General features: G+C 44.0%; 1 protein-coding gene across 4 annotated transcripts; it reads right to left on the bottom strand.

The window, feature by feature from the left end:
- Window positions 1-173: 173 nt before the first annotated feature.
- plekha8 (pleckstrin homology domain containing, family A (phosphoinositide binding specific) member 8) lies at window positions 174-14228 on the bottom strand. 4 transcript variants are annotated; one of them, XR_005034857.1, is made up of 14 exons: window positions 13995-14228; window positions 13609-13725; window positions 12876-13031; window positions 10381-10493; window positions 10012-10170; window positions 8831-8862; window positions 7906-8042; window positions 6946-7276; window positions 5342-5427; window positions 4569-4627; window positions 3602-3803; window positions 3404-3465; window positions 1354-1653; window positions 174-1287 (listed from the first exon to the last, which is right to left on the bottom strand). XR_005034857.1 is itself a non-coding variant. In XM_036936868.1 (14 exons), exons 1-13 carry the CDS (start codon window positions 14032-14034, stop codon window positions 1456-1458), a joined length of 1692 nt encoding a protein of 563 aa, XP_036792763.1. In that variant the 5' UTR covers window positions 14035-14228; the 3' UTR covers window positions 174-1398; window positions 1432-1455. The 4 variants fall into 4 exon arrangements, 2 of the variants coding, with proteins under 2 accessions (XP_036792763.1, XP_036792757.1); XR_005034858.1 differs by having other exon boundaries at window positions 174-1332; window positions 1399-1653; XM_036936868.1 differs by having other exon boundaries at window positions 174-1398; window positions 1432-1653.
- Window positions 14229-14347: the final 119 nt, after the last annotated feature.

Here is a 14347-nt window from a genome sequence, read left to right as displayed (position 1 = left end):
ACTCAAGTGTCAGGACTCTTAAGAAAACCCCATGGAGAAGATGCCTTTACCTAATGACTTCTGTGTAATGGAGAGTCATAATCAAGGGCTAGGAAGAGGGGATTTCACAGGGTTGTAATGGAAACTGAAATGCCCTAGGTAGAAATAACATCCAAATGACCAAAACATGGCCATTCACGATTTCATCCAGTTTAATACATATGTAAAAATGCCATCTTATGTACATTCGTATAAAATGTGTTCTGAAATTGTGAGATACAAAAACATTAGCATTAACACTAGAAATTATTCACAACAAGGAATCAGCCTATTGCAAATCGGTCAGATATTCCTGCTTTGTCCAAATGGTTCAGTGCATCTATAACAAGACTGAATTAATGTCCAGAACTAAGAGGCCAAAGTTAGACTGCCTCTATGATGATCCCCGTTGTATTATTCTTAACTCACAACATCAGTCACAGAGAGGAAAGTCAGCTAATAGAAGACAATAACAATCTATCCACCATGATTGTTAATACATTTTGAATCAAGGCCTTGCTATATATCCCACTTCAGTTGGCACCTCAGTCGAACCCTATACATTAAAACATGGACATTTCCCATCCATATAGAACATGGTTTATTCCATAAGTTACTCATAAAGACTACATTTAAATGATTACGATAAGGAGGAAAATAATAGTTCATGTTAATGTCACTTGGTAAACAATACATTTGTAGATGAGACAATGTGAGAGAATGAGAATGGTTCTGGAGGGAGGGAGGAGGTTGGTTCTGGAGGGAGGAGGTGGGTTCTGGAGGGAGGAGGTGGGTTCTGGAGGGAGGGGGGAGGTGGGTTCTGGAGGGAGGGGGTTGGAGGAGGTGGGTTGGTGGTGGTACGCATGTCATCCATGTAGGTACAGTATATTGGTGTAGGAGTTCAGCAGGGATCAATACTAACACCGCTACATTATACTCTTCAGTGTTGTATGCAGTTCATTACATGCAGCCTATGTAGGCTGTCAAATAATGCTGTCAATAATAACAATATCAGCCTCAATTTAAAGTAAAAGTCCATATTTGTGCAATCTCAGCCACCAATGGTGCAGCTGTTCATAATGGAAGTGACTTCCAGGAGGGAAAAGAGCCTGAGTCTAAAGTACTGTACACTACATCAAGTACACCAGAGCCACTGCTCTGCTGCGGCGGCTCATATCGGGCTCTCCTCTTCTACCTCCTCCTCCTCCTTCGTCACTGTATCCCAGATGGTCTGAGTCTGAGGGCTCTCTTCCTCCTCTGGTAGTGTTCCTCTCAGGCCACCAGTTTGGATCTCGTCCCCTCCTCTCAGGCCAGCAGTTGGGATCTCGTTTCCTCCTCTCAGGCCAGCAGTTGGGATCTCGTCTCCTCCTCTCAGGCCACCAGTTGGGATCTCGTCTCCTCCTCTCAGGCCACCAGTTGGGATCTCGTCTCCTCCTCTCAGACCACCTCATCTGACTCCAGGTTGTATTCTTCATACAGGGCATCCAGGATGGCCAGTTGTTTCTCCATGGCAGGCAGGTAGACCCCCAGGTCCCGGTGCATGCCTGTGTTGAATCCTTCTTTCAGTTCCTCCCCCTCTCTGGACACCAGAGCCGCCGCAAAGCTGCTGTATGATGGCGCTGCTCGGAGGGCCAGCTGGGAACGGAGAGACGAAGTGTCACTAAGTCTCACACACCAACACACCAAGGTTATTATAGGTTTGTACTTACACTACTGTTTTGTACTTACACTACAAAAGTTTGGGGTCACTTAGAAAATGTCCTTGTTTTTGAAAGAAAAGCACTTTTTGTCCATTAAAATAACATTGTTTATGTTGTAAATGACTATTGTAGCTGGAAACGGCAGATTTGTTTAATGGAATATCTACATAGGCCCATTATCAGCAACCATCACTCCTGTGTTCCAACCACACGTTGTGTTAGCTAATCCAAGTTCATAATTTTAAAAGGCTAATTGATCATTAGAAAACCCTTTTGCAATTATGTTAGCACAGCTGAAAACTGTTGTGCTGATTTGAAGAAGCAATAAAAAAAACTGACCTACTTTAAACTAGTTGAGTATCCGGAGCATCAACATTTGTGGGTTCGATTACAGTCTCAAAATGGCCAGAAACAAATAACTCTTCTTAAACTCATCAGTTTCTTGGCAATTTCTCACATGAAATAGCGTTCATTTCTCAGAACAAGAACAGACTGAAGATCTCGTACAACGCTGTGTCCACGCTGTGTCCACGCTGTGTCCACGCTGTGGACGTCCTGGGCTGGTGTGGTTATACGTGGTCTGCGATTGTGGGGCCGGATGGACGCCAAATTCTCTAAAATGATGGAGGGGGCTTATGGTAGAGAAATTAAGATTAAATTCTCTGGCAACAGCTCTGGTAGACATTCCTGTAGTCAGTATGCCAATTGCACGCTCCCTCAACTTGAGACATCGGTGGCATTGTGTTTGACAAAACTGCACATTTTAGTGGCCTTTTATTGTCCCCAGCACAAGGTGCCCTTGTGTAATGATCATCCTGTTTAATCAGCTTCTTGATATGCCACATCTGTCAGGTGGATGGATTATCTTGGCAAGGGAGAAATGCTCACTATCAGGGATGTAAACCAATTTGGGCACAACATTTCAGAGAAATAAGCTTTCGTGCCTATGAAAAATGTCTGGAAACTTTACATGTTGCATTTATATTTTTGTTCAGGATAATATTATTTCAGTTTGTGTGTGATGTAGGGGTTATATACTGTACACATTATAAATAAAACCTTTTTATAAACAATGGCATCGCTGCCATGTTGATCTGAGCCTTGCTGTTAGAGAACATTAGTGTCTGACTTTCAGCTGTCGCAAATGCACCTCCCCCCGACTCCAGTCCTTGACAGTTGGTTGTTTTAGAATTACCACTCAAACGCGCCCAATATCTGCAGTGCTGCTCCTCGTCTTGCGGAGTCTCCCTTTAAATTATAAAGTCAATCTCAATGTGATCCGCAAGATTCAGAAGCTTGAAAACCCCATTAGAAAAAAAATCCTTAAACCCCATTTTTGCCTCCCAAAAAAAAAACGACATTTTAGTTTTTATTTCAGTTTGTTTTGGAGTCAAAGATAACAGTTTCAGTATAGCTTTTCAAACAGGTTTGTTAATTATTTTATTTCCGTTTACTAAATAGTTTTTGTTCCTTGATTAGTTTGTTTCAGTTGACTATAATAGCCTTAGTGCACGCACGCACAGACACACGCACGCACAGACACACGCACGCACAGACACACGCACGCACAGACACATGCCCGCCCGCCCGCCAAAGTGGGCCTGATCTTATGATGGGAGACTTTTTCCAACTATAAACTGCTTCCTTAAAAAGAGCTTGAAGACTGATTATCAAGCATTACTCACAGCAAATACACCTCGCACAACCCATCCATGATACTGCCGCAGACTCCGTCCATAAGCATTACCTGAGTGGACGAGGGAGGGGAGTGTGTTAGGAATAGAGGACATTACGTAATACACTATATGACATCAAACCAAAAGAGGACTATCACCTAACCATTAACCGTGTGTGTGTACCACAGTGTTGCGATGCTAACTCACCCAGCGCTCCGGGGATATCCCTTTCCCCAGAGTTGACCAGGGACAGGAACTCCTTGAGGAACTTGAGTCCTCGTTTGAGCCACAGCAGGGCCTCGGTGGCTGAGTTGCGGACGCGGGCCACGCCGGTCTGCACCTCGTGGAGCACTATGGTCTGCAGTGTGGGGAAGCTGCCCGGGTCCGACGACAGCTTCTGGTGGATCTTCTACAGACAGCCACACAGAGAGACAGAAGAACTTGTCGTCATAAAGACAAATGTCTGATGACCAAACGGCACCCTATTCCCTTTATAGTACACTATATGTGCGCCCTGGTCAAAAGTAGTGCACTACATAGGGAATAGGGCGCTGTTTGTCACGCAGCCCCAGCAGTTCTTATAGGTTTCTAAATCTGGTTGGTCGTGTCGTGTCGCCACTTAGCAGGTTTACTTGTTCCATGACAACACTGGAAACCATAGCTTGTTATTTCTTGGTGGCGGTAGAGTAAAATAACTATGTTAAAGCTCTGCTAGTGAAATGTTCCAGTGCTTTATACACACAGCACTGCCTAATGACAATATATCACTTTCACCTTCCAGCACAGAAATTGTTAGAACAGTATTTGTTTAGTGTGTATTCTGCACAACTGAAGAGTTCACAGGGCGGGTTAAGGACCCTATTCCCTCTGTAGTGCACTACTTCTGTACTGCGCTACCGTATATAGGGAATAGGGTGCCATTTGGGACAGAACCAGTGGGTGTAAAAGTCCATTTGGTCCCATTGTAACTGCATGGAGGGAGGAGAGTCCCTCTTGTGGTCATTTAGAGAACTGTTGATACCAGACAGGTTTATACAACATCTGCACCCAGAATGTTATGCTGATTTGAGCAGCTTTTTAAAAAGGTAGGCTTTAGTAAACTTAATCTAACTTTAATTTCCTGTAATGTAAACATCTAACATTGTTCTAAACTCAAGACAGCCTTTCCTCTTACCTTGATGTTGCCTGTAAAATCCATTTTTACTGGACCAAATACTGTGGATCCTAGTTTGTCTGAGGAGAGAGAGTCCAATGTCACTTCAAAGCTGGATATTTTTGCTACACTATTGTTTGTCCTTGTGGGGCGGTTTCACGGACACATATTAAGGTTAGTCCTGGACTAAAAAAACAGTTTGACAGAGAATCTCCATTAAATGCTTTTGAGTCAAGAATGTGTGTTAATCTGTGTGTCCCCCCCCCCCCCCCCCCCCCCCATTCCCCAGTAACCATTACAAATTGATGTAGACTTCAATAGAAGAGTAAATTCTAAGTATAACATGGAAGAGATCGTAAGCCTGGAGGATCCAGAGCAATGTGTGTAACATACAATACATACCCGTAGCTCTCTATAGTTTATCACAGTGACATGCATTACGGTCGGATCACACGAACAATGGACAGAGGGCTGTTGTATGACTTCAAGATGGATTACACACTCCAGACTCAAATACACACACCCTCCCTCCCAGGAAACCCACCCACTTGATTAGTAAGAGAAAGAAATGCCTCCAGTCAACCAGAGAACATCCAATAGGATAATCAATTAGATGCAGACGAGGAGAACAGTATGGACGTGTGAGAGGAGAGGAGACTGAAGGAAGGAAACATGAACAGAACATGCACCACCACCAGGTGGAAAAGATTATTTACAACATGTTTCAGAAAAGATGGTATGATTGAAGAAAAAAAAAAGATGGAGGAAGAGACAGAGAGGAGTGACCGTCCTACCTAATACAGGCACTATTGCATAGCATGAGTCCAAAAAGGCTTGTGTAGGAATACCACTGTCACCGTCCAGTCTTATATCACTAAATCTAAAGAGAAGTCAGAGAGATTCAAACAAGGGGAGATATTAGTGAGGTCCAGCATCGACAACCTTTATTTCATTCAATCAAACCAAAACAGAAAAGAAACAGATACAACCAAAGCCGAAGACAGCCTCCACACAAGACCATGCTGTCAGGCTATTGGGTGATTTGATACTTGTTTTGAGTTCTCGTCTCTAACTTAGATACACCTGTATAATAAATAGTTCTAATGTATCAGAAGCATATCCGCTATGTTCCCCAACCTCTACGGCGTTGTTCGAAGGATTTCGTTTTCACTAGTTCTGTGTCGGATGTTTACTGCACTTAAACACGTTAACACTGCTTACATTGTCTCTCCCCGTCACTGGAATACTGTAATATCACAAGTGAACATCACGGTTATGATCATTCAATTCACGGTTATGATCGTTAAAATCTTAAGTTAATGCTGAATAACACTGTTAAAAAGGGGCTTTCAAATGTCATCAAAATGAAAATGAAAAGAAAGAGTGAAATGATTACCAAAAAAAACAACAACCCCAAAATCAGATGAGGGCATCTCTGTAATAGTCATGTGATCAACCGAGAACACACCAGTGTAAAACGTGTTATATGTTCACATGGGTTTAAAAAGTCAGCAAAAAACTTGCTCTGTTTTAACCTAGTCAGTCATTAACAGCAACAGAGTTGGCAAGAGCACAAAGATCTGGGACCAGGCTAGTTCACCCTTTTTGTTTTCGTACAGGCATGGAAAAATGACCTTTGCCCTTTCATACCCAAAGCATTAGCATTGGGCCTAAACAGTATATATCAGAGTAGCACAATTTGCAGCATAATCTGAACACACTAAATACATGAATCTCAATAATAAATACCTCATTGTGGAATCAACATCATTACAGTACCTAGAATAATTATAGGAAATATGGGGATTAATCGATTAGTGTATGTGTTGGCCCTTGTTCTGTCTAGTTACTGCTTGTGAAATATTAGCATTGGCCGCAGTAGTAAAACACCTACACTCTGGGGTGAAGTTTTCCCCGAGTTACAGATCTATCATCAGCTTCCCCTCCCACAATGCAACAAGTGAAATCTAGGCAAGCCTAAACATCTTATGTAGACTTTTCCTTCTTTTTTCCCCCGTACCAGGCTAATTGTGCATATTCTAACCAAAAAAATGCTTAATACAGGTCATTTCTCTTATTTCAAGATATTTAGCTAAATATTTTACCTTAATACAATGAATGTCTATGCGTTCAATATGAAGGAAGATGGAGGTAGTTTCGTGAGCCAATGCTAACTAGCTTAGCGCAAAGAAAAGGTCTTCTGCATCAGCTAGCATGCTAGCAGATACCCAAGACTTCCAGTCTTTGAGCTAACGCTACATTGCCAAAACCCCGAACTATCCCTTTAACCATTAGTGGGGGAAATGCAAAACTGACCACAGATCAGCATTCTAGGGTCAACTTCACCCTACACCGTAAGGTCTACAGTATGTGTCCCTCCTGCGGTGTGTCCCCATACCTGTGACTCATCGTACTGAAGAATGTGTCCACCTGCTCTGTCGTCTCCTCTTCTCCCTGTGGCTGGGCAGGCTGCTCCTCCTCCAGCTTGGCTTCCTCTTGGTCAGTGACAGCTTCCTGTTGGTTCTGGGTCACTTCCTGTTTCTCTTCTTCTTGGGCGTTGCTCATTTCCTGCTCCACCTCTTTGAATTCCTCCTCCTCCTCCTCTTCCTGCTGTGCTGGTTGTTCGGTGTGTTCTGGGTCAGGGTTTGTGTGGGTGGTTTGGGTAGTGGCCTCCTCTTCCACTGCAGACTCCTCTGGGCCCTGGGGGTCCCCGCCGACTGGGCTATTTTCTGTATGGCACAGAGAGACACACAACATGTTCACAAATGTTCTGTTCCAGTTGGCATGTATGAGCCATAGCAACTAGCATGTGAAACCCATTCAAGCAGAAATTGTCAATGTCATTTCAATGAGAACTCTAAACCACTACCTTAAAAGTATCTAGGTGTGCCATATTGTGAAATAAGCACTTTCTGAGTTCCACATTTATCAAGTGCCAGTGATACATCTAGCTTCGTACATTGGGGTCCGTTATTTTAATCAATGTTAAGATAAATATAATAAATCATTGTCTCCCATCTAGAAGACATTGCCAAATTCAGCTGGTCCTCTTTCTACAGAACTCTAGAAGACATTGCCAACTTCAGCTGGTCCTCTTTCTACAGAACTCTAGAAGACATTGTCAACTTCAGCTGGTCCTCTTTCTACAGAACTCTAGAAGACATTGTCAACTTTAGCTGGTCCTCTTTCTACAGAACTCTAGAAGACATTGCCAACTTCAGCTGGTCCTCTTTCTACAGGACTCCTGCATGGTGAGCAGTAAAAGGTCTCATGCTTTGGAGGTGAGTCTGGTTCACATACAGGGTGTGTGTGTGTATACATGTACATTTGAAAGGGCAAGTGTATTTAAATGAGAGACCTGTTGGGGGTGTTTTGGTGGTTCTCTCAGGGAGCGTGTCTGGTCCGTCTCGTTGGTCTGGTCCCTCTGCTCCAGAGTCAAGGCTCTGGTTGTCATGTGTTACAGATCCTCCTGAGATTTCTTTACACTCCCTGTGTCTGGAGAAAAAGACAATTAAGCCCCCCCACATCCCAGAGAACAAGACAATAACCCCCTACATCCCAGAGAACAAGGCAATAACCCCCCACATCCCGGAGAACAAGGCAATAACCCCCCACATCCCAGAGAACAAGGCAATAACCCCCCACATCCCAGAGAACAAGGCAATAACCCCCCACATCCCAGAGAACAAGGCAATAACCCCCCACATCCCAGAGAACAAGACAATAACCCCCTACATCCCAGAGAACAAGGCAATAACCCCCCACATCCCAGAGAACAAGGCAATAACCCCCCACATCCCAGAGAACAAGACAATAACCCCCTACATCCCAGAGAACAAGGCAATAACCCCCCACATCCCGGAGAACAAGGCAATAACCCCCCACATCCCAGAGAACAAGGCAATAACCCCCCACATCCCAGAGAACAAGACAATAACCCCCCACATCCCAGAGAACAAGACAATAACCCCCCACATCCCAGAGAACAAGACAATAACCCCCTACATCCCAGAGAACAAGGCAATAACCCCCTACATCCCAGAGAACAAGACAATAACCCCCTACATCCCAGAGAACAAGACAATAACCCCCTACATCCCAGAGAACAAGACAATAACCCCCCACATCCCGGCCACAGAGTTATCATGGATACATATCTAATGCTGTAGTTTCATGCAGTTAGTGGACATGGAAGATGGAGATAAGGGAGTGCTGGTGTAAAGGTTGAGACCGTGAGGAAAAAGTTAGCTTCAAACCAAACTTCTGAAAAGAGAGCCACCTACTTTTCCTGATTTGATTGATTGACAGGTTTGACCTGTGGAACAACAAAAAAATTGCACATTAGCCAAAGACAGAGCAGTATGAAGATAAAACGTTGGCTGGCTAAGCTCATGTGTAGAATCACCGTCGTCTTGCACCAAACTGAGGCCGTCAAATCAAACGGTAGTCCTTCGATAGATAAGTTGTTTTTGACAAAAATGAAAACATCCTTTTGTCACGAGGTTGGAGTAATAACATGTTAAACTACTTACGATATAGTGGCCTCCCGGGTGGCGCAGGGGTCTAGTGCACTACATGTGCCACCAGAGACTCTGGGTTCGAGCCCAGGCTCTGTCGCAGCCGGCCGCGACCTAGCGTCGTCCGGGTTAGGGAGGGTTTGGCCGGTAGGGATATCCCGGTCTCATCGCGCACGGTGTTCTCCGACACACTGGCTTCCGGGTTGGATGCGCGCTGTGTTAAGAAGCAGTGCGGCTTGGTTGGGTTGTGTTTCGGAGGACGCATGGCTTTCGACCTTCGTCTCTCCCGAGCCCGTACGGAGTTGTAGCGATGAGACAAGATAGTAACTACTAACAATTGGACACCACGAAAAGGGGGGTAACATTAAAAAAATACTTAAGATATTGGCTCCAATCTAGGTTGAGCCTTTAGATTTTGAGAAAATTAACAACTAAAGAATCTTTTTCCACTTCTCTCAGACTTATAAAACGTGTTTCCACTCACTACCAAATATGGTGGTGAGAGGAAGCCCAGTGGCCGGCAGTGGTGAGAGGAAGCCCAGTGGCCGGCAGTGGGTGAAGATGGAACCAGATGGATTTTGGCCGACATTCTGCAAATTTTCTCATCAATTAAACATTTGATCGCAATCTACATGCACCACCATGTTACAAACAGAGTGGACTAAGTTTTGTAGACTTTACCATTTGCCAAAGTTTCAAAATTGTTGTTACTTAGTAGTGCAAATTCAAATTGAGTTGTTGCACATGCTCACTCCATGGTAGGCGCAAATATGCAAAGGAATGCTAGAACGCACCAATAGGATCTCGCTAGTTCGTGCTTGGCTCTGCCCACCTCCTTGCTTGTTCTGCCCAATATGACTAATTTGTTCTCATTTGAAACGACGGGCTGTGGTCTATCTTGGTTTAGTTATAAAAAACCTTTGGCATCTCTATGTGTACGCCGGTACCTTCTGGGGTTTGATGGTTGCCACGGGAGGTGACCCGGGTGGGGTCTTTGTGGCCTGGTCTGAGCTGAAGGTGCGGTTGGCGATCAGCATGCACTCCTCCAACGTCTTGATGAAGGTGGTGCATGTAGATTTCACCATGGTGCCAGGGTTCTCCCCAGCCTGAAACAGACACACAGATATACACAACCATCAACTCCTAAGCAGATTGCTTATCCCTTGCTTGTGCTGTAAAAGTGACTGGCCATTTGCATTGCAACATAATCCACTGGCGATTCAAACAGAGCATACATACTGAACTCAGTGAGAAAAGGTTCTGGTTGCACAGAGATTAAATAGTCCATTGAAACCTCACCCTGCCCTCTGTCTTACCTCCTCAGTCTCCTCACTGTCCTTGATCTGGTTAACTTGCTGGAGGAGAAGGTCACAGTACAGCCTCAACTCTGACATCTTGGTCTTAAGAGCCTCTGTGTTCTCCTGGTGCTCTGAGGGAGAGAGAGAGAGACGCGATGTCGCTTCTTGAAAATATCCTTGGTTGTGTTAGGTGAATATTTAAGATGAATAAAGATCATTCTCTGCATACATTTCCCTCTCTATAATACACAATGTCCAGTGTTCTGTTGGTGGCTCTCTATAATACACAATGTCCAGTGTTCTGCTGGTGGCCCTCTATAATACACAATGTCCAGTGTTCTGTTGGTGGCTCTCTATAATACATAATGTCCAGTTGGTGGCTCTCTATAATACACAATGTCCAGTGTTCTGCTGGTGGCTCTCTATAATACATAATGTCCAGTTGGTGGCTCTCTATAATACACAATGTCCAGTGTTCTGTTGGTGGCCCTCTATAATACATAATGTCCAGTTGGTGGCTCTCTATAATACACAATGTCCAGTGTTCTGTTGGTGGCTCTCTATAATACACAATGTCCAGTGTTCTGTTGGTGGCTCTCTATAATACACAATGTCCAGTGTTCTGTTGGTGGCTCTCTATAATACACAATGTCCAGTGTTCTGTTGGTGGCTCTCTATAATACACAATGTCCAGTGTTCTGCTGGTGGCCCTCTATAATACACAATGTCCAGTGTTCTGCTGGTGGCCCTCTATAATACACAATGTCCAGTGTTCTGCTGGTGGCCCTCTATAATACACAATGTCCAGTGTTCTGTTGGTGGCCCTCTATAATACACAATGTCCAGTTGGTGACTCTCTATAATACACAATGTCCAGTGTTCTGCTGGTGGCCCTCTATAATACACAATGTCCAGTTGGTGGCTCTCTATAATACACAATGTCCAGTGTTCTGTTGGTGGCCCTCTATAATACACAATGTCCAGTGTTCTGTTGGTGGCTCTCTATAATACACAATGTCCAGTGTTCAGCTGGTGGCTCTCTATAATACACAATGTCCAGTTGGTGGCTCTCAATAATACACAATGTCCAGTGTTCTGTTGGTGGCTCTCTATAATACACAATGTCCAGTGTTCTGTTGGTGGCCCTCTATAATACACAATGTCCAGTGTTCTGTTGGTGGCTCTCTATAATACACAATGTCCAGTTGGTGGCTCTCTATAATACACAATGTCCAGTGTTCTGCTGGTGGCTCTCTATAATACACAATGTCCAGTGTTCTGCTGGTGGCCCTCTATAATACACAATGTCCAGTGTTCTGTTGGTGGCCCTCTATAATACACAATGTCCAGTGTTCTGTTGGTGGCTCTCTATAATACACAATGTCCAGTTGGTGACTCTCAGGTTGATGGTCACTAGACTGGATGCTGTATGTTACGGATTAAACTCATATCTGTTGATAGTGAATGACGCCAGTGTCTGAAACACTGTGATCCTGTAGAAGCTGACAGTCACTGCCTTTTGTTTTTAACTTCATACAAGCCTTCTGGGCTGGTGTTTACAGAGCAGCTGTCTGCTGATTAGGATTTAGTCTCAGAGAAGGCCAGGTAGACATTTTCTCTGCTGCTCTGCTGGAGGCAGTGTTATAACTTGTAATAAACAGGATTGGCTAACGGAGACTGCTCTTCTCTTTTGTTCACCTGGAAATTCATTTTACTAGTTACGTCCCAAATGACACCCTATTCCCTGTTATAACTTGTAATAAACAGGATTGGCTAACGGAGACTGCTCTTCTCTTTTGTTCACCTGGAAATTCATTTTACTAGTTACGTCCCAAATGACACCCTATTCCCTGTTATAACTTGTAATAAACAGGATTGGCTAACGGAGACTGCTCTTCTCTTTTGTTCACCTGGAAATTCATTTTACTAGTTACGTCCCAAATGACACCCTATTCCCTATTTAGTGCACTACTTTTGACCAGGGTCAATAGGCAAGTAGTGCACTATATGGGAATAGATGCCATTTGGGATGCGGAGGTTCTCACGTACTTGCTGTAGATCATCAACTAGTCAGCAGCGGGACCATTTTTTTATTGAGCTGGGCCGGAACATAATAAAAAATCATTTGTAGTATATTTGACAAAAACATAATCATTTCAAACCTTGCTTACATTTATACAATCACGTCTCTATTATGTGGGAATACTTTGGAACAGATTTTACAGTCTCACGTCCAACAAATAAACACCTTGTTTTGGTTTTTTTTTTTGCTCAGAAAACTTGGGTGATTTTATTTGTCCCTCCCTCGGGCCACCAGTTGAGGAATATAAACACATTCATTTCATGAAGTCAGTTGGATAGCTTTTAACAGGTACACCTACATGTCCATGGTAGGCACCAGGCTACAACAGGTAAAACCAAGCCAAATACCCACACAGCAGCATGAAATCGTGTTTCAGTCAAGCTATTGTGTTTTCAGACTTGTGTGGAGTAACCCAAAGCTATCACCTTACCTTTCTCTCTCTTGGTTCGGTTGTCTGTGAGGCAGGCCTTGGCAGATCCCAATGCGACCAGCCATTTCTGCCTCTCCGCTGCGTTGATGGCTCTGAGGTAGAAGTACTGTTCTCCAGGGATGGTCAGGTCAACCCGTGTGAAGTCAGAGGAGTGGACTAGTAGGGAGAGATGGTGGAAGAGAGAGAAAGACAGGAAGTGGGTAAACCCCAGTTAACAGCAGACTCAAGGGTGTAGGACAGTGGTTCCCAACCTTTTTTTGGTTACTGTACCACCAACTGAATTTAGCTCTGCCCGGAGTACCCCTGAAGTACCCCCTCATGTGCCATTTACCAGTAGGCCTATGGGCTCATGAGTCTTCTCAAGTACTCCTGTGGATAGGCCAAGTACCCCAGGTTGGGAACCACTGGGGTAGGAGACATTTTGGCAATCATATGTGGTTGTTAAGTTGTCTATAGTTTGTCTGCCTTTGTATATTCCACTTAATTTGTACACTAGAGTGCACTATATGTTGGGTCATGGGTCACATGTATATAGGCACACAGGTAAGCAGGAAGTGGGAAAGAGTTTTTCAAATGGAAGGTTTGGGGACAACAACAATATAGACTAAGCTTCAGATTGACTCTTCAGTAGGGTGTAGCCCTATCTAGTTCAAAGGACCGCAACAGTTAGCATGTTGTCATAATACAGGCCACTGTGTCTTTACCAAGCCAATAATAGCTACCAAGTACCAACCTTGTATTTCACACACTGAGATTTTGATGCTTCCCTTGCATCCTTTCCAGGAGTCCTCTTGCGAGTCATAGTAGGACAAAGTCCCTCCTTCCAGTACAAACCAGCGAGGCTGCCAACCTGGAAAAAAGGATGTTGATAACTCTGACCACTGTGAAAAACCACATTTACTATTCATTGTAACCTGTAGTTGCTAGCTATATAGCTAACAGAGCAAGACATATGACTCAGTGCCATCCAATGACAATTAGCTAACTAGCTAGCTAAGATTAGATCGTGTTGTTTTTCTGGTTGATTACCTGTCCAGCTAGTTGTTAGCTAGCTAGCTAACAATCTGATTCAAAGCTGACTTATTCAGAAGCTCAGTTAGCTGCTTAGTTTCTTCTTACCACTTATGTAATTTGTCCACTTGAATAGGATTCCCTCCATTCTTCATCTGTTTCTGAGGTTCATTACTTGTTTATTAGAACAAGACGCCGGCCACAGCTGATCCTGGAGACTCAATTTCATTCCCAAGTAAGATTTTCGGAAATAAAGGACCCGTTTCATTTGGATACGACAGAAAAGTACGTAAATCATACATGAATGGGGTTCCATGTGATCGCGTGAGATCCCGCCCAGTTCTATGACGTCAAAGGATTTGCGTTTAAGGCCCTGTGGACGTGACAATGTGGGAGGAACTATGTATGTCCTCCAATGAACAGAAACTATTTAGAAATTGGGTGCGGCCTCCAAAAATTCT

Source organism: Oncorhynchus mykiss, chromosome 2 (genome assembly GCF_013265735.2).
Source record: "Oncorhynchus mykiss isolate Arlee chromosome 2, USDA_OmykA_1.1, whole genome shotgun sequence".
Lineage (NCBI taxonomy): Eukaryota > Metazoa > Chordata > Actinopteri > Salmoniformes > Salmonidae > Oncorhynchus > Oncorhynchus mykiss.
This window is presented reverse-complemented; position numbering and strand designations above follow the sequence as displayed.